At 37.0% G+C, this 18844-nt stretch overlaps 1 protein-coding gene across 1 annotated transcript; it reads right to left on the bottom strand.

Moving 5' to 3' along the window:
* Positions 1–942: 942 nt before the first annotated feature.
* Positions 943–9877, bottom strand: c1qtnf4 (C1q and TNF related 4). Its single transcript, XM_067439640.1, has 2 exons — positions 9662–9877; positions 943–4015 (listed from the first exon to the last, which is right to left on the bottom strand). The coding sequence occupies exon 2, from the start codon at positions 4008–4010 to the stop codon at positions 2865–2867; it is 1146 nt and encodes a 381-aa protein (XP_067295741.1). The 5' UTR covers positions 4011–4015; positions 9662–9877; the 3' UTR covers positions 943–2864.
* Between the last annotated feature and the right edge of the window lie 8967 nt (positions 9878–18844).

Raw genomic sequence — 18844 nt, 5'->3', positions numbered from 1 at the left:
ACACTGAAAAGCTTATCCAGCATTCTCTCACAAAGTTTACTGGATTAAACCCATACAGAAAAGTACATAAGACCAGGCACAGAATTAGAAATGCAAATGTTCACTTATATAGAAATGGATAAAAAACACGAAAGTATTTACATTTTGGAATTGTGCACTTAATACATATGCTTTGTCACCTAAATAAATCTTTATGGCCGTATACACACAACAGCATAAACCAGAAGAATTATACAAATTTTTTCACAAAATATAAACATCAATATTTTTTGAACAATTTTCCAAAATCATTAGCATCAGTTGGTGTACAGTAAATGTATTTGGCAGTGAATACGATCATTGTTCCTTTAGAAGCTGTGAGCCTGCATTCAGCAGTTTCTGGCCATATGCAGTGAATTTACAGAAGCAATCCTCAGTTTAAATGTTTAGTGCAGTTCCAAAACCAGACTTATTATTTACAGACAATGTGAATTATGATTAGCTGAAATGATCACCGTTTTGTGTGTGTGTGTGTGTGTGTGTGTGTGTGTGCGTGCTTGCTTGCGTGCGTGTGTAGCATGAACACTGATTTTACACCGGAAATAATGAATGAAAAAGCAGAAGATGGAGCTCTCGTGCAAATCTTTCATGCAAAAGCTTCAAAGACAACACTATTTCTTATTTGAAATATGCATGCATTCAATAATTGTATTCAATTTTAGATGGTATAAAAGGTTGTTTCAAGTTGGAGTTATCTGATGAATTGCCTCTGCAGAGATAGGTGCTTTAGTGCTAAGAATCTCTCATTGTTTTATATTTATTTTTATGTTTTGATTGTTTTTGATTCAATTTATATATATATATATATATATATATATATATATATATATATATATATATATATATATATATATATATATATATATATATATATATATATATATATATACATTTTTACAAATTATTTAATTTAAAAGTGACATTTTTTTTTTTTTAATCATATTGTTGTGGGAACTCAGCATTCAAGGCCTTAAAGTCACCATGAAATCAAAATGAACAATTCTACTTTTTATGGAATGTTGCAGTGTTTATTATAGGTGATTTATCTAATTGTTTGTTTTTGTTTTTTAATGATCTGCCCTCGTAATATTTAAAGTGCCCCTCTTATGCTTTTTTGAATATTACCTTTCATGCAGTGAGTAACGTAAACTCTATGTAAAATATCTGCAAAGTTGTAAAGTCAAAAGTGCACAATAAATAAATGTATTGTCTCTCAAAAGAAAGAATAATCTTTGAACCTCCTATACAAGTGGTCAGTAATTCAAAACCCCAGTTCCTTAACATCTACAGGTCACTGTGAAACATTTGCTGAATGCCCACCTATGCTCTTCATTGGCCCACGAACAACCCGCCCTCAAACGCTGTATCTTGTTCTTGCTGTGTACATGTCAAGAAGATGCTGTTTTCTTCTCTGCAAAAGCACATTTTCTTTGTAAAAACTTCCAAATGATGAGATGTGTAGAGTCAGTGGTTAAAATGACCACAGCGGTACAACAGCAGTATAACCTTTTGACGGTTGCTTCTCAAATCTCTGTGAGATCTAAATGGGATTTACAAAATGCTTATCCACTAAAGATGGGACAGTACCCACTTTATTTGGTCCAGCTTGCTCCTCCTTATTGATGTATATATTTTCTACAAGTATAGATTATACATATTCTTTTTGTATTTGAATTATACATTTCTTAGTGAAATTTTTCTTCTGAGCAGCTGTAGTGGGCACTATTACCTAAAACTCTATGTCTAGTCTATTAAATGTATATTAATGCAGATTGTCTGTCGTTCATACTACTTTGAGTGAAGATAAAGGACGGAGCAAGATTTGTTTTACAAATTTGAATGTTACATCAGTCATTCACATTGTGCTCGACCAGAGTGTGTCCTGTTATTGATACAGTTAATGATGCAGTTCTTGCATGTGCACCACAATAAATTAAAAAATACACATCTGTTTGTTGATGCTGATGGTGAGGAAACAACATCTCATAATGTATGTCAGACTGAGTAGCATATCACTGAGAAACATCCTGCTCGTCATCCTTGCAATAGAGGCTCAGGTTAAATAACTAGTTCTTCCAATGTTAAGATAGCCTCCGGAGCTGAAGTTCAGAAATGGTAATGGGTGTTTTGTTTCTGATAAGCGCTGTAAGTGGTCGACCAATCACAACAGACTGGGCCATCTGACCAGTCAGAGCAGAGTAGCTTGCGGAAAGGAGGGATTTAGAGAGACTGAATTATCATATGAGTCATTTGAGAATCATTAAAAAATGTAATAACACTGTATGTTATGTATATTATGTAGTGTTTTTTTCAGCATCTTTGATGCATGTAAACCTGTTGTGTTGGAGACAAAATTAGGAACCTATAAAACAGCATAATAGGGGCACCCAATGACATCTCTGATGACATATGCTCCACTGCTCTGACAGGGAAATAACCCCACAACCTGTCACTTACATGTCATTGCTCAATTTGTAAACAACAACAATCCAATGTTCTAATTAATTCCTGATGGACAATAGGGAAGAAAAGATCACAATTTCCATTTAATGCTGACTTTAGGGATGCTGAGTAGAGGCCTTGTTTAACCAATGTGTTATGGGTGCTTGCTTGACTTTTATTCCTAAAGTAGATCAATAGAATAAAACCAAAAGCTTGAGAGATTTTGTAATAAGGAATCTGAAGAAGCAAACCACAAGAGTGATAACACAGTCTCTAGAGTGTAGAAGATTGTGTGTAGGGAAGTCACACTTTTTCCACACAAACGCTCCTACAACATCTTACCCTTCCTAAAGACCCACAGACAGACTGGCTCATTGACCGGCCTACAATGTCTTATCCTGTTTCTGCTTCTGAGGAGGGCTTTGGTGCAGCTCAGGATACACCAGGAAGCCAGTGAAAGTGATATACTTGGCATGATTACTGTAAGCACCAAATCCATCCCTCTGGTGGCTGTAGAGCCACACAGTGTCTCCATCCTGCAGTGACAACATCAGACTCTGGCTCTGCAGGGCCTTCTCAGTGTCGCTGTCATCGTAGATCATGGTCTGTACCTCCAAATGGTTCTTCATCAGCTTCACTGACAGGGTCTTATGGGGCAGCTTGCCAGCATTGAAGGAGAAGTAATAGGCTCCTGGAACACTGCATTTGAATATACCAGAGCTTAAGTTGAAGTTGTTGCCGATGTTGACAAACTCAGTATCAAAGATGATGGGCTGGTGCTCAGGGTATCCTTGATCCACTCCCACAATACTCTGAGTGCGGCCCACTGAGAATGCCGACCTCTGGTCATCGTCTTCCTCCTCTCCATTTCTCCTGTCCTCCTCTTTTATCTCTTCATCCCCTCTCTCTTCTTTCATACTCACACCATTGTCTTTGGTAATTGTATTTTCGTGCTCAGACAATAAGTGATCGGTGGTTTTCGGTGCTTGATGGTCACTGTGATGGACTTTGTGTTTGGGCTCTTGGTAGCCGTACACATCAGGGTAGATCAGGTAACCGTTGAAGGTGGTGTAATGACCAGTGTTGCTGTAGATAGCGTAGCGAGGGTCACCATGAAGACGAAGCCAGACAGTGTCTCCAAAATCAAGCTGCAGCATGGCGCTCTGGCTCTGCACTTTCCGCTCTTCTCCGGCATTTTCATCGTACACAATCGCCTGTACCTCATTGCGGTTCTTCATCAGCATGACCGACAGGTCTCGTCGTGGGAACTTCCCCACTGTGAAAGAAAAATAGTATGCGCCCGGAATCCTGCAGCGGAACAAGCCGGCCTTTGGATCAAAATCGCCACCAATGTTGACGTACACCTTGTCAAAGGTAATGACCATCTTCGGCCCTCCCTCCATGCTGCTAGTACGTGCCACAGAGAACGCGGACCGCAGCTCCACGGCATCAGACATGCGGGCGAATGCCCATATGGTGGTGATATGACACAGCACACACAGCAGCAGGGGCCTGGTACCAGGCAGCATTGTAACTGCAGAGGGAATAAAGAATAACGAAACAGTTCTGTTAATTATCATCAACCAAAGCCGTTAACATAAACAAAAACTGGTGAACACTCTTATTTAAATGATCATTTTCAGTTAAGCTAAATGATAGCTGCTGCTCGTTACCAACACATCAGCTTGAAAAAAGAGCAATCATTATGCAGAGAAGAGCCAGCGGGAGGTGGTATCAAAACAGAAGAGATCAGTGCCTTTAGTAGATACAGCAGGATGAGAGCTGTATTATCAGACCCTCTCTATTTCCCCCTGAGATAAGCATTAATAGGACACACACTGGATCAGCAGAACACTGGAGATGACAGAACACTGTGACTGAAATTTCAAATTATTTCTGCATAGTTTTCAGGGGTCCCATCCCCAAATCCTATCCCATCTTATAGTGCATGTCATATCATGCGAACAATACAAGAGGACTACAAACACATGTGGGTATTAATTCAAATCTCAGAAGCAATTTTATTTAAATTAGGAGAGCTACGGCGAAGTGACACCATTTGTTGTGATTCATCAAATGATTCATATAAAATGCTAACAAGGGTTATACATATGCACAGAGACTGCAAAAGAAAGGAGTTTAGGATGCATTAAGCACCTCATATTGTGACAAGAGTTGCCCAGAGATCCATTATGGAGCAACACAGCCGGACTGCCTCTTTCCCTGTTTTACTGGAACAACCATCACCCAGAATCTCAATGCTATTTCTCCATATTCATTCTTCATAATAGACTTTAACGGCCACAAGACACAGATTATACTCTTGACTGTGCCTCCTGCATGAATTAAGACATGAAACCTTAAAGCAGCAGTTCCGTTTGATTTAATGATTGATGGGGCTCATCATCCCTCTGCCACATCGAAATATGAATAAAAATGCAAAGAGGTCTTTGCTCTTAATGAGATCTCCTGAGATGCCAGAGAAGTTGGACTTCTGTTTCACGAATGGAACACTGAACTAAGCCATGCTAAATATAGAGGGCCCGCTTTCTGTTTGGTATTAGAACTGTTTAAGAATATTCATTTGAGTAAATCTGCATGTGTAGGTGGTTATGTTAAGATTTTCCAAAAAATTGTATTGTCTTGGCTGCCCTAAAACAATTATCTAGCCCATAATGTATTAAGGAAAAAAATTCAAACTAAACGGCTTAGTATCATATAAATCATTCATGAAATATTCTCGCAATATGTACTACTGATTCTATACTTGTTTAACATTTAATGTTTGTTACAGGATATTAAAATGTGCTGGCGGGTTAAGTAACAACAACAAAATAACACTTCCCTCCTGTTGTTTGATCTCTATTTTTAGTTCAGTGATGCTTTCATGCCCTAACAATCTGAACACAGGGGAGGGAGACATCAATATTTGTCAATGCCTTTCTTATGTTTTCAGCTACACCTTTTTCCTCACTGAATGCTGAACTGCAATGTCCTCTGAGAGCACATGGAGTAAACCCTTCAGCAGTGAAGCAAAAACACCCCACCCCCAATGTTTGCTTAATACTATTTGTATGATTTTGTTTGGCTTCTTTGAAACATGGCCACTTTCAGGGCCAAAACCTTTTCCAGCTGGTTATAGGCTTTGATAACTTGTGTTCAACATATACTTATAATGTAAAACATCCTATGCAGGTCATCTACACACTGTAAAAAATTATTTAGAAAAAAAGTTACCTGGTTGCCTTAAAATTTTGAGTTAATACAATGAATTTTTTTTGAGATTCGACAACCTTTATTAAAAGATTATTAAAAGATTTTGTAAGCATATTGGGTAATAATGTGTGTGTTATTTTTAATGACGGAGTGAAACATGCCAAATTGTGCTATTTTCATGATTTATCACATTTTTTATGTGGTTCAGATACAAAAATATTTTGAGTTTCTATTTATTAAACTAATTTCCTTCATTGTATCAACTCAAATTTTTAATTTCAATTAACTCAAAATTTTAAGGCAACCAGGTTACTTACTTTTTTAAGTTAAACCAACAAAAACCACCACAAATTTTTTACAGTGCAGGCTTATTAATTAACACTTTAGCAGCTATTAATTACATCTTAAACAGTGTTATTTGATTACTGAACTAATTACTCTCTCTAAAAAGTATTGCATTACTTATTACTTTCTAAATCCAATATCAACCTCAATCAACAATACAAAGATGAATCTGCTCTTAAATATTAATAAAATTGCATAAATTATATGTAACGGGAGAAGGTTGCATCAAAACATACATTTTAATGTTATTATTTGATGTTAAATTTGCAATTGTTTATCCAGAATTGTTATATATCTACACAGTATTTGCAGTAATGCAATTACATCAGAAGTACTTTAATTACATTACGTAAAAATTAAGAAAAATCCCTTATTTTATTTTTTCAAGGGAAACTAATTAAATTAAAGTGATTCATTATAGTAATGCCAACACTAGTCTCAATGCATCTCTACAAAATTAGCATATGTGTACATATACTATAGTATACTATATGGAAATATCTTTGTTTATGCAATTTCTTAAATCTCCACCCCTTATGTTACTTAGTGTTTGAGATTTGTGTATTATTCATTTTGACTCTCTTAAGGCCTGTTCACACCAAGATCAATATTTGTGTTCTTTGCTGTATTTTCCATCATGTTGTGAATCACTGGTCATCCAACAAGATTTGTGCCCAGACTTGACTTGAATAGCAGACAGTAAATGGCAGAGGAAGATTTTGTGTACCGTGGTAAGGGTATTTTTCGAGTGTCTCCTATTCTCAGAGTAATTTTGCATTTGCATTCCAACCGTCTGCAGTTTTTTTCATGCATTGGTCTGAATCCCCTGCATAGAAAATTTTTACTGAAATTTCACGCCGAACATTTGTGTTGGTGTGAACAGTGAACTTTACATTTTGTGGCCTGAAATACAATATGCATTTACATCTAGCTGAAATGCATTGTGTGTGTGTGTGTGTGTGTGTGTGTGTGTGTGTGTGTGTGTGTGTGTGTGTGTGTGTGTGTGTGTGTGTGTGTGTGTGTGTGTGTGTGAATAATTGCAACCAAAATAACGTTTTGTTAACATAATGTGTGTGTACTGTGTATAATTAGAATGTATGTGTATATACTGTATGTATGTATAAACTTATATACACATCTCAATGCTTTTGTGTATGCTTTTCTTTTGTATCTTTCTTTTAATGATCATGCAAGTATCTTTAGCTGTTTTTAGAAGTCATCATGAGATTAAAACTGACTGTGTGTGTTATAAATGATTTATACATGCACAGCATTTTTTTTAATTCATGTGAATTTGTAATCTTTAATCAAAAACATGAACTTCACAAAGACATCTCATTCCCTGATGGCGTGACCACTGATGTAAAAATCTCTCCCCACCAGCAATACGTCACTCGCGTGAGATCGCAGCAATTTGCAAATGATGATGATCCAACGATCCAATCAGTTACAGATGGATTAAATCTATCCCTTATATTTCTCATTCAAGAAGCAATTTTACAGATATTCATATTATCCACAATAGAGAAGTACTATCACAATTTCTGCTTCATGCTAACTTTAAGTGACTTAAAACACATGCAGTGACCAAGTGTAAATACTACAGCAAAAATCTGTAAATATACACACATGGAAGTTTCTCTATTGACTGATACTTGTTGGTCTGTAGCGTTCACAAAACTTTTGATTTGTGGAAATAATTACTTTTTTTCACAGGAAACACTAACACCCATCAACAGGAGCACTAAAGTGATATAAAGCTAAATGTGATTGCAGGTAAAGAGGAGTGGACACACTTGGCCTCAGTTTGCTTGTGAAACACTCAGCAAGTGAAGGGCAGTGTGTGTGTGACACGACTGTGCTGTTTAATGAGGGTCTGTGGAGTATCGGCATACACTAAAAAAACACAGTGCCTTTGAGCGTGTGCTCCAGGGCCCAGTTATCTCCTCTCTCTCTCTCTTTCTCTCTCCCTTTCTCTTTCCCTAACAGCCTTTGGTACCACACTCTGATACTGCCACTTCCACTGAACCATTCAGCCAAAGACGCACACAAACCCTCTATTCTGACAGCACACGCTAAATCTCAAACACACACATACAAAATACAGCAGTCTTTGCAGATGGAGGTGCAGGAGATAAGATGGAAAAAGGGAAGGATACGGTTTTATGAGTCAATGACAGAAGTAGAACAGGAGAGAGATAAAAGACAAGCGAGCAACCATTTAAATATTGGTACGATGACAGTCACAACTCTGTGAGCGTAATGAGGGCTTGATCCCGACAGCTGGCGTCTCCCAAACTCCACATCATTACAGCATTCCATTAGACTAATAAGTGGTTGTAAATTGAACTACTATCAATTTGAATATTTTTCATGCTTCAATATTTCACTGTGTAATCTGCAGCAGTCAAGTTGAATAAAGTCGGGGAACGGCGCGTCTTGCCTGCTGCTCTGTTTGTGTGTGTGAGATCTGTCATCTATGACATGGTAAATGATCCAGCGTACGGACAACCTGCTGCCAAACACAACACCTCTTCCGTTAGACTATGATGAAATACATCATACACAGCCTGTTTGTTCAAATACATATCAATAACAATGCCTCTCTCTCAGACTGTGATGTTGTAATTCATCACCATGCCACGAGCAAACAAAAAAAAAAATCTTTCACTCTCAAATAAATTCAGCAACACTTATATTTAAATATTTAAAAAGCTCTAAGATTTCACGTATTAGGCTATTTTAGACAATCATTTCAGTGTTATCTGTACTGTAGACTGTGCATTGACTCTCCGCACATCCAATGAAACATGCTGTGGATATGATTTAAAGCTCATTAGTGTTTTAATTTACAGCGATCCATGCACAATAAAACAGTTTTGACTGAAGGTGTGAATCCAAGCGCATGTGCTCCCGTTTGAATTTTGCCATGGAAACGTGCGATTCCCTTCCTCTATCATAACCTACATGCTAAGATCTATAAATAGGTAAACCGACATTTATTGGGAAGTCAGATGGTCATTTCATACAATTTTAATGGGCTTATCTGTGTAAATATTCACTTTGACCGGACAGCAGGCAGTTTCTGATTCCGCACACACACAAATGCGCAAGCTGAATGGGTTTTTAGTGTCTTCGGGGAAATCTCCCTGGCAGCGCAGATCCGTATCAGATCACTATCAGCAACAAAGAGCCTCTCTCTGTCTCTCCCCCGCTCACGCTGTCCCGGGGTGATGTGATATGACCGTACGACCTGGCTTTGTTAGTACCAACCCCACGTGTGCTGTTTTCAAAGCATTCAGCCAAAGATTTACCTCTGTTACGGCTCTGCTCTCTGCTATTTTCAACAATAGCAATGTCAGCATCAGATAGAAGCAGAAAGCATCCTCACAGTAGATCAATTCCCCTTATCTCATATATGGGCATGAAATGACAGTGACAAACCAGGACAACTGCTGCACAGAGAGGTCCAAGACTGATCGTATAAGTTTGCACCTCTGATTGAGTGTTTACGCCGATCAGATAAAAGATGAATACAAAACGGTAGGGTGCGATAGCCACTGCATCACAAGCTAGAGAGGGATAAAGAGAGACCACATCTTCTTGCTGTTGTCCTTACCTGTGTGCTGGGATCTGCAGGAAGCCGTCTTGAAGTTCTCTCTGAGGACTGAGTGAAGGAGTGTCGCTTTCTCTTTTTCTTTTTTCCCCCTTTATTCTTTTCTTCTCTCTCTTGCTTCCTCTGTGTGTCGGCTCTCAACCTGCTGCTGATGTCTGGTGCAGCACACACCCACACTCACTCACACACACACACACACACACACACACACACACACACTCTCCAATACAGTCATTGGAGGATTTAAGAGCAATCGGGGTTCTGCAAGCTGATTGGGGGGGCTCTGGAGCAGACGAATGAACGGCCATTCTGGAAGGACTATCAATAGAGAGACTCCAGGGGGTGTTGTCTCTGTGTACATCTGTTTAAGAGCAAGCTAAGCTGGACATGATTATCTCTTATGATCTAATTTTGAGAATGCATTTACATGCGTTCATTCAATATGAAAATGAATGGATTCAATAATCCTACATATGTGAATATTCTCACAAGACCCAAGTGCAAAGGCAGACTGTAATACACACAGGCTTTAGTTTTGCCACAACAATTGTGGTAATTTCACACCTCTGCACTATCATTACTCAGAGTCCCTGAGGAGAGACAATTTACAAATTTTTCAGTGAGAGACTGATTAATTTTTTAGCTATTCCACTTTTTTATTGTTTGCAAATTGCAATAATATATTTGTTTTTATACTTCAAATACAAATGACCAAGCTGTTTCGGTCTCTGTGTCTATATATCTCTGTCTTGCTTCCTTTTTTTCTCCCTCTGCAGGCACCATATGGACTGGGTCTATGTTCCTGTTCTCAGCCATCCCGTCCACCCCCCATCCTGATCATTCTGGCACTGAGCGGATTAATCTGTTTTCATAACATTCATTTTGGCCCTCTCTCATTGTTTGCCACGATGAATGCTCGTATCTAGTCTCAGGAAGATGAGCATTTAGGACAATAATAGCTATATTTAGTTATTATACAGTAGGTTCTTCTCGCATAATTGATTTGAAGATGTTCATTCAGATGTGAAATTGAACCGTCTCCTTTTAAAGTGCAAAGACCACTCAAGTCTGGAGGATTTCTATGACTTTCACAAGGGTCATGTGGAGAGATGAGCTTTCTCTCTCTCTCTCTCTCTCTCTCTCTCTCTCTCTCTCTCTCTCTCTCTCTCTCTCTCCTCCTGTGACTCAGTGCTGCTTGAAATGAGCATCTGAAGAAAACAGGTTGCTCAAACCCCTCCACAAGCGGACTCAGCCGTGAAGACTAAACTGAAATGCTATTACGATGAAAGACTCCTTTCTAAACTTCAGTCGCAGCCACTTTAAAGCTCCTCAGCCATCATGGCTGCCCGGTCTGAGCTCTTAATTGAGCCATTTCGCTACAACAGGTGTTTATACAGCGATATCATTCTAGCTGTCGAATTCAGAGTTCATTCACCCCTGATCCAGTTTGATCAGTGAGTTACACTGATAATAATGCAAATTGTGATGATTCACATTTGTTCTGTTTAAATCAGTAGGCTATATCTTATTCAAATCCATGCAACGATCTATATTAGCAAACAAGACTTCTTAAATGCCTGATGTCTTTGATGCCCTGCTTAGCTCTGAGGATACGCTCACAATGTTAGTCCGAATCCAATTATTTGTGAATCCAGTTGTAAGCTGATCTTAAATGATTGACTGTCCATCGCAACTGTTCAGATCAGATTTGTTTGTCCATACCTTTCTTTTGTTTTCCATCATTGGTTTCTATGGCAAAAAAAAAAAAAAAAAAACACAACATGAAGGGATTTGCAATAGAGATGTTATCTTACCGTATTTACAACACGAGAATGGGTAGCCTCTATGCTGGACTAGGCTATCGCATCTTATGAGGCAGCCGCAGAAACGGAGGCTGGTTTTCGTTTCAAAACATGTCTCCGTTATAGGCCTCCGTTATATTATAATTTTCTGCTCGTCCCGCACTTTGCAAAAACACACACCCTTGTTTCCACACCGATTTTCAGCATGTTTTCTATAGCAACGTCTGACGTTTGGCTAAGTAGCCTACAACCCAGCAAACACAGAACGTTCCCCTAACGTTAGTTTTTGGTTCCCATTTGGTTATTTTTTTGGGAACCAAATACTAACGTTAGGGGAACGTTCTTTTTAGGTTTTATTTTTTAACAACCATAAATATATATATATATATATATATATATATATATATATATATATATATATATATATATATATATATATATATATATATATATATATATATATATATATACACTGTCTTTGGCTTTGTAAGTATGAATTTTTACTATCAAACACCTCACCAGTATCTGGGTTTAGATAAACTAAAGATGCCGATAGTTATAGCCATCTGTTTTAATATATTTATCTTTCAAGACATAATATGAAGATATATTTACTTTATGATTTTAATGATTACGTTTAGATAAATGCATCAACATTTAGTGAATTAATGCTTTAATACTGGATTATTAAAATGGGTTTAAATGCAAACACTTATATTGCTTATTAGGTAGGGTCGGTATCATCACGACTGAAAATGACACCGATTTAATATGACAGTTCCAAAAAATAATTAATTAACATTAGGTCCCTTTCATTTTAGACACAATTTTCATTTTAATATAAAAAATAATCAAGACAAGCAATTTTTTTTACTCTAGTGAATGATAGACTAGCACGTGTCGTAAACAGGCTTAATTACGTTGTTTCTTTTTGCAACATTCACTTATTTTTGTAAATAATAAAATAACTTATTAAATAACTTATTTTGTAATAACTTGTAATAATTTTGTAAGTGAGAAACTCGTTCATGCTTTCATCACCAGTAGGGTGGACTATTGTAATGGTCTTCTCACCGGCCTTCCCAAAAAGACAATTAGACAGCTGCAGCTCATACAGAACGCTGCTGCCAGGATTGTGAGCAGAAGCAGAAAATATGACCATATCACACCAGTCCTCAGGTCTTTACACTGGCTTCAAGTTACATTTAGGATCGATTTTAAAGTACTATTACTTGTTTATAAATCTCTCAATGAGCTAGGACCAAAATACATTGCAGATATGCTGATTAAATACAAACCCAACAGATCACTCAGATCAGCAGGATCAAATCAGTTAGAAACACCAAGAGTTCACTCAAAGCAAGGAGAGTCTGCTTTAAGCTATTATGCCAGCAGCAGCTGGAACCAGCTTCCTGAACAGATCAGATGTGCTCCAACAGAAGCCACATTCAAATCCAGACTCAAAACACATCTGTTCAGCTGTGCATTTACTGAATGAGCTCTGAGCCACTGTATGTCCGACTGATTGCACCATTTTTTTAAAATTCTTTTTATAACTGTTTTAGTTTACCTGTTCTTTTCTTTGGTTATCATCATTCTATTATTTTTAATTCTCTTTACATTGTATTCTTTTTCTTATGCATTTTTTATCCCTATTTTAATTCCTTTCTATTTAAAGCACTTTGAATTGCCATTGTGTATGAAATGTGCTATATAAATAAACTGGCCTTGCCTTAATAGTGTGTATAATAATTGTAACTATTATGAGTACCTGACATTTCTTTTTAAATCAGCATTTTTATCAGGCTCTCCTATAGGTTCAGTTATTTCACTTTAAAGGCAATAACTGATCGCTATTACTTAACCTAAACATTGCAGCCTGATAAAGTGCTTTCCTTTTTCATTGATTTTCTCATCTCTTATTGAGATTTTTTTTTTTGCTTTTTAAGGCAGATAAACGAGAATATAATTTTTTACATTTCTTAGTTATAATATGACTATTCTTTGTTATATTTACAGATGACTGTGGTGAAGATGCGGCTTTCGAGTGCAGAAATGCATAATTTAAATCAACGTTTGCTAAAAGTGTTTGAAAGTGGTAAAATAAATTTATTGTAATATATATTTCTTTGAATCTATTAAATATTTTTAATGTGCACAATATACAACTAATAGTTATTGTTAAAAGTAGTGTAAAATGAAAATGTGTTTGTTTGTTGTTAATGTTCTTGTTAATGTTTTGTTTAATAATAATGTTCTTGGACCTTTGCTCATGATTTTAATGTTCTATCAACAATTAAACAATGAATCAACAAAAACATGGATTGTAGGCTGATTATTTATATAGATTTACTGTTTTATTTTACAAAAAAAAAACTAAAATAATGAATTGAGGTTAAGGGGACCTTAACCTTTGAGGTTAAGGGTTAAGAAAACCTTCCTGGCTAACCAAAAACAAACCATAAAAAAGAACGTTAGAGAAACGTTAATATAACGTTTTGGGAACGTTAGAAAAAAGTTAGAATAACGTTAGAATAACGTTAGCATAACGTTAGAATAACGTCAGAAAAATGTTAATATAACGTTCTGGGAACGTTAGAATAACGTTCTGGGAACGTTAGAATAACATTCTGGGAACCAAAAAGTAACGTTCTGGAAACGTTAAGAAAACTTTCCTAGAAAACCAAAAACAAACCATAAAAAATAATGTTCTGGGAACCAAAAACTAACGTTCTGAGAACGTTCTGGGAACCAAAAACTAACGTTCTGGGAACCAAAAATTGTTAGCTGGGAATCCATGGTTAAATCACGCAAAATCTGCTCAGAGCGGTCAGACTGAAACAAATTTAACGTTATAGGATTTGAATAGAATTTCAAACAATATGAATGTAGCTTGAATTTGCTTATCGTCTAAGTAGCTTGTTCCCTCAGCGGAAACGTTTTTCAGATGCGATAAGAGCGTGAAATCTGGGATCAGATTTTGTCAGGTCAGGCTATATGTCCGCGTCAAGGCCATTCTATTCTTATTATTTTCGTAGCTTGTTCTTTTACAGTCTATGCTTGTTACGAAAAGAAACATCTCTCACCTCAGAAAAAAACCCGCAGCTTAGCTGTCAGCTGTAGGGCGATCGTCTTCTGTAACGTAAATTACCATGTTGAACACTTCGCAACCCTACCATGACATTCATGGAACACCAAAATGCCACTTTATTTTCACTTTGTGTTATTTTGTATATTTTTAAATGACTGTGGTGACTCATACTAACTTTAATAGGGGCTGCGAATGAAAAAAATGTGTGTGTGTGTGTGCTGGTAATCCCTATACGTTATTGGGACAAAATGTCCTGTAAGACTGAAAAAACTAGTATATGCCGAAATGTCTGAATGAAGAACAAAGACTCTCTGAGAAAATAAAGGAAATTAACATCTGAACTGTCATTTGAAATGTCTCAGTGCGACTGGTACAAAGATCTCATCCCTACAGAAGTTAACCAAAAGATAATCAATGTTTTAAGAGTTTAAAGATATCTTGTCTTGGTTTGGTGGGTGTGGCTTTCAGCCATTTGGCCTTTGCATCAATACAAGTCTTGATCAATGCAAATTCCCATTGTGAACTAGTGTTTACATTTGAAAGAGTTTCTGCATTTGTTTCTGGGTATTTAAGGAAATGTTGCAAAGAGCTCAGGGCTTGACACTTTAAACCGGTCAGCCCGTAATGTTGGATGTCTCAAGATAGCCAGCATTATGTAGTTTTCAGAAGTCAGGTATACATTTCATTCTTTACTTCAGAGTATTTGATGTTATATATGGATTACCTTTGAATTGACTATGTAATTGGCTTTATACATTTACCTGACTGTTAAATAAATTGTTACAATTTGATTGATTCTGACTTGCTCTGGAATTATTCAGGTTGGGTATAATTTCAACAAAGGGTTAAACGGAATAATTAAATGTGTACTTAAACTATTAAAAATGAATGACCAAATAACCAAGTGGCATTCTAACCTAAATTCTAAATTATGATTAAATGGAGTCAGATTAACGAGGAATTGGAATAAAATCCCCTTTTCCCCGCTGAAAAGACGAACGCGCAGCGACCTTCATCCGCCGATCGTTGGCCTCCATTGGGACGATTTGGGCAGCCTTACAGTCCCCACAAAGATGGCAATATCCGAAATCCTTGTCCTCGTGGGGACATTTTTTGGTCCCCATGAGGAAAACATCTTATAAATCATACAGAAGGAGTTTTTTTGAGAACATAAAAATTCAAAATGTTTCCTGTGATGGGTAAGGTTTAGGGGCAGGGGCAGTGTAGGGGGATAAATACGGTTAGGCCTACAGTATAAAAAACATGATAAAACATGGAAACACTGTGTGTGTGTGTGTGTGTGTGTGTGTGTGTGTGTGTGTGTGTGTGTGTGTGTGTGTGTGTGTGTGTGTGTGTGTGTGTGTGTGTGTGTGTGTGTGTGTGTGTGTGTGTGTGTGTGTGTGTGTGTGTGTGTGTGTTTACTTATTTATTACATTATGGGGACCAAATGTAATTGCAGAATGTTTCCTGTGACGGGTAGATTTAGGGGCAGGGAAAGTGTAGGGGGAAAAAAGTGTGTAAATGTGGGACATAGCTTGATGACAGTGGGATAATGTGGGTCAGCATGAGAAGATTGGGATCGTATAGATTACACCTGATTGTTTTGTGTGGTTTTTGAAGTGTCAACCTTTGAGTTACTATCCACTTGCATTATATGGACTACAGACATGGATTATTTTTCTAAAAATCTTTATTCAAATGTTGTTTTTCATTTTTGGTGGAGTATTCCTTTAAGAATAGGATTAAAAAATAGCAAAATAATGGGTCTTCATCACAGTTTATGAGAATCATAGGCTAACCCGAATAAATTAAAATACAAATGTATTATTAAATATAATTGTCAAATTAAATAGTACTATATTATTATGCATTAGCATTAGCCTATATGTGTGTGTATGTATATAATATCCTATTGTAAATTAAGTTTGGATATTCATATAACGTGACTGGACTAAATCATTTACAACAACAAAAATGTCATGAGGAGCTGTACCCCCCTTTTGGTTCACAAGGTGACTCCTGGAACAAGTTGTAATCTGTTTTATCAAGAGGCAAACACAAACGGTTGTTTAACTTATTAGCATTGCTAGCAGCACCACATGAGCAAGGCAGCCAGGGGAAGTTAACTGAGCAACATGAAATCAGTAATACATCCCTTCAATTTCACGCTCAGACCATGACAAGCTGCTCTGGAACGAGAGGTGCCAAACCTCATGCCTCATGGCAGCAATCCGTGACAAAAAAAATATGTGTCTGTGCATTTGTGTTTGTGTATAGGGAGTGAGTGACAGAGAGGGAATTTTCCTTGGCAGATCTCTTACGGGGATTAGATGGAACAAATTTCCTGAGCTCTAGTTCCCCACCATCTTCTCTCTGACACTGCTCCTTTTTCTCAATCTCCTTATAATAACTCCTTCAAAGAGAGAGGGAATGACAAAGATAGCAAGCAAGAAAAAAGCAGAATAAATATGCATGTCCTCAAGCTTATTCTACTGGTCACAAAAACTCTCACCTCACCCAATCTCTATATCTTCCCCTTTCTTTCTCACCCCATCAGTTTATTACCAGGGTGTCTTATTGAGTGGTTTGTGCCTTGTCGGATGGTTTCTGCTGTACAGAATTTTCCTTGTATGTCAGGGGGAATGTTCTTTTTCCTACTGACTTATTTTTAATAATTTACAGCTATTTGTATGTACACATCTTAAATGAAGGAATAGTGAACAAACTAAGCAGAATAGAAATAAAAAAAAAAACGCTTGCCAACAATATGCCATTTAATAAAGCAAGGTCCCTTGGGTGTTCTAGTTTGAAAACCCCTGTTTATAGAGCACCAGAATGAGTTCATTTTGTAAATGCACAATCCTAAAAAGTCATGAAAAGACCATGATTTTAGTGTAATCTGGTAGTGTTTATTTTTCTAAGTGCAATCAGTAATGGAGAACATTATTGATTGCACATTAACATTCCTGAACGCTCACACAGATTATTTTCTTTCTGTTTAATAAGATTTGGATTGTTCACAGATGTATGTATCTTCACATCTCACAATCACAACTACTGATGCTTTAGATCAGAGCAAAGACACACCTCCCACTAAGCCAGGAAATCTCATTGATGTGTTCATGGGGAATACTAAATAAAGTCATCCAAAAAAATATATATATATTCTCATCAGAGGCTTCCCAGCCAATCAGAAATAAATAGAGAAGGAGACTTAGGGGAATCACAATTGTTATGAGCATTTGTTTGAGTCTTGATCTGTGCTCTCACTGATAAACCACCATCTGCCACAAAGTGAGAGACAGTGGAAGAGCGAGTGAGCGAGCGCAAAAGATCAGAGAGAGAGGAAGGTAGCTTATCCAGTCCACAGGGGGACTTCTCAAACCCATTCTCACCTCCTGAGGAGCAGATGGGGGAGGAAGGGGGGCAGTATTGGATGAACTGGAACACACTGCTGTCTAGGAGCAACTGACAAGACACTGCAAAGGATCATTTAGATCCATGGATGATATTCTATGATATTTGTTCTAAATCTGTAGTGAATGTGCTCTTTGTATATAAAAATCTGTGGTGTGTGTTCATTTATTTTCTGGTAGATAAGAGTAAATAGGTCATTACATTTTGTGTGTGCACATTTCATTGTCTGACCTATTTTTGTCAGTAATTTGGTTCATTACTCTAAAACATTTGCAAATCAAAGCACTGACTAAATCAAAACTATATTACCCTGCTTCTCAATTTCTCTCTACACTTATTAATAGGAAGAATAATTATTCCAACATTATAAAATGAAATGAGTACAATAATTCAGCGGTGCATAATGCCATAGCAAAGTCCCTTTCACTGGCACAATCATTAAAAACTTAAAGGAATAGTCCACCCAATTTCTTTCTTTTGTGAAACATAATGGTAACCGAAACTGCATGTCTTCTTTAATGTTCCACAGATGAAAGAAAGTCATACTGGTTTGCAATGACATGAAGGTGAGTAGATGACATTTTTGTGTGTACTACCCTTTTCACAACATCAATATGCAGGGATAACTCAAACGGTGAGGATCTGTTGTCTTTGATTAAAAAAATTTTTCCCAGATGCTGTTCATAATATTGGGCTTAGGTTAGGTCAGCTGTTTAGCATTGTTTGTGAGTCATGTGAGTTTAGACAAGGAAATCCCTCTTTTACTACCAACATTATATGTCTTTTTAAAGATGATATCATCTGATCGGTAAATGTAAGATATATCACTTTGAAGAGAGAATTCATCTCTCATCGCTCCTGTACGTGTGCTGTTGC

Source organism: Pseudorasbora parva, chromosome 1, assembly GCF_024679245.1.
Source record: "Pseudorasbora parva isolate DD20220531a chromosome 1, ASM2467924v1, whole genome shotgun sequence".
NCBI classification, from domain to species: Eukaryota; Metazoa; Chordata; class Actinopteri; order Cypriniformes; family Gobionidae; genus Pseudorasbora; species Pseudorasbora parva.
This window is presented reverse-complemented; position numbering and strand designations above follow the sequence as displayed.

What these genes read in the sequence shown, in the direction of transcription:
- c1qtnf4 (XM_067439640.1), bottom strand. Translation starts at nt 4,010, where the DNA reads ATGCTGCCTGGTACCAGGCCCCTGCTGCTGTGTGTGCTGTGTCATATC.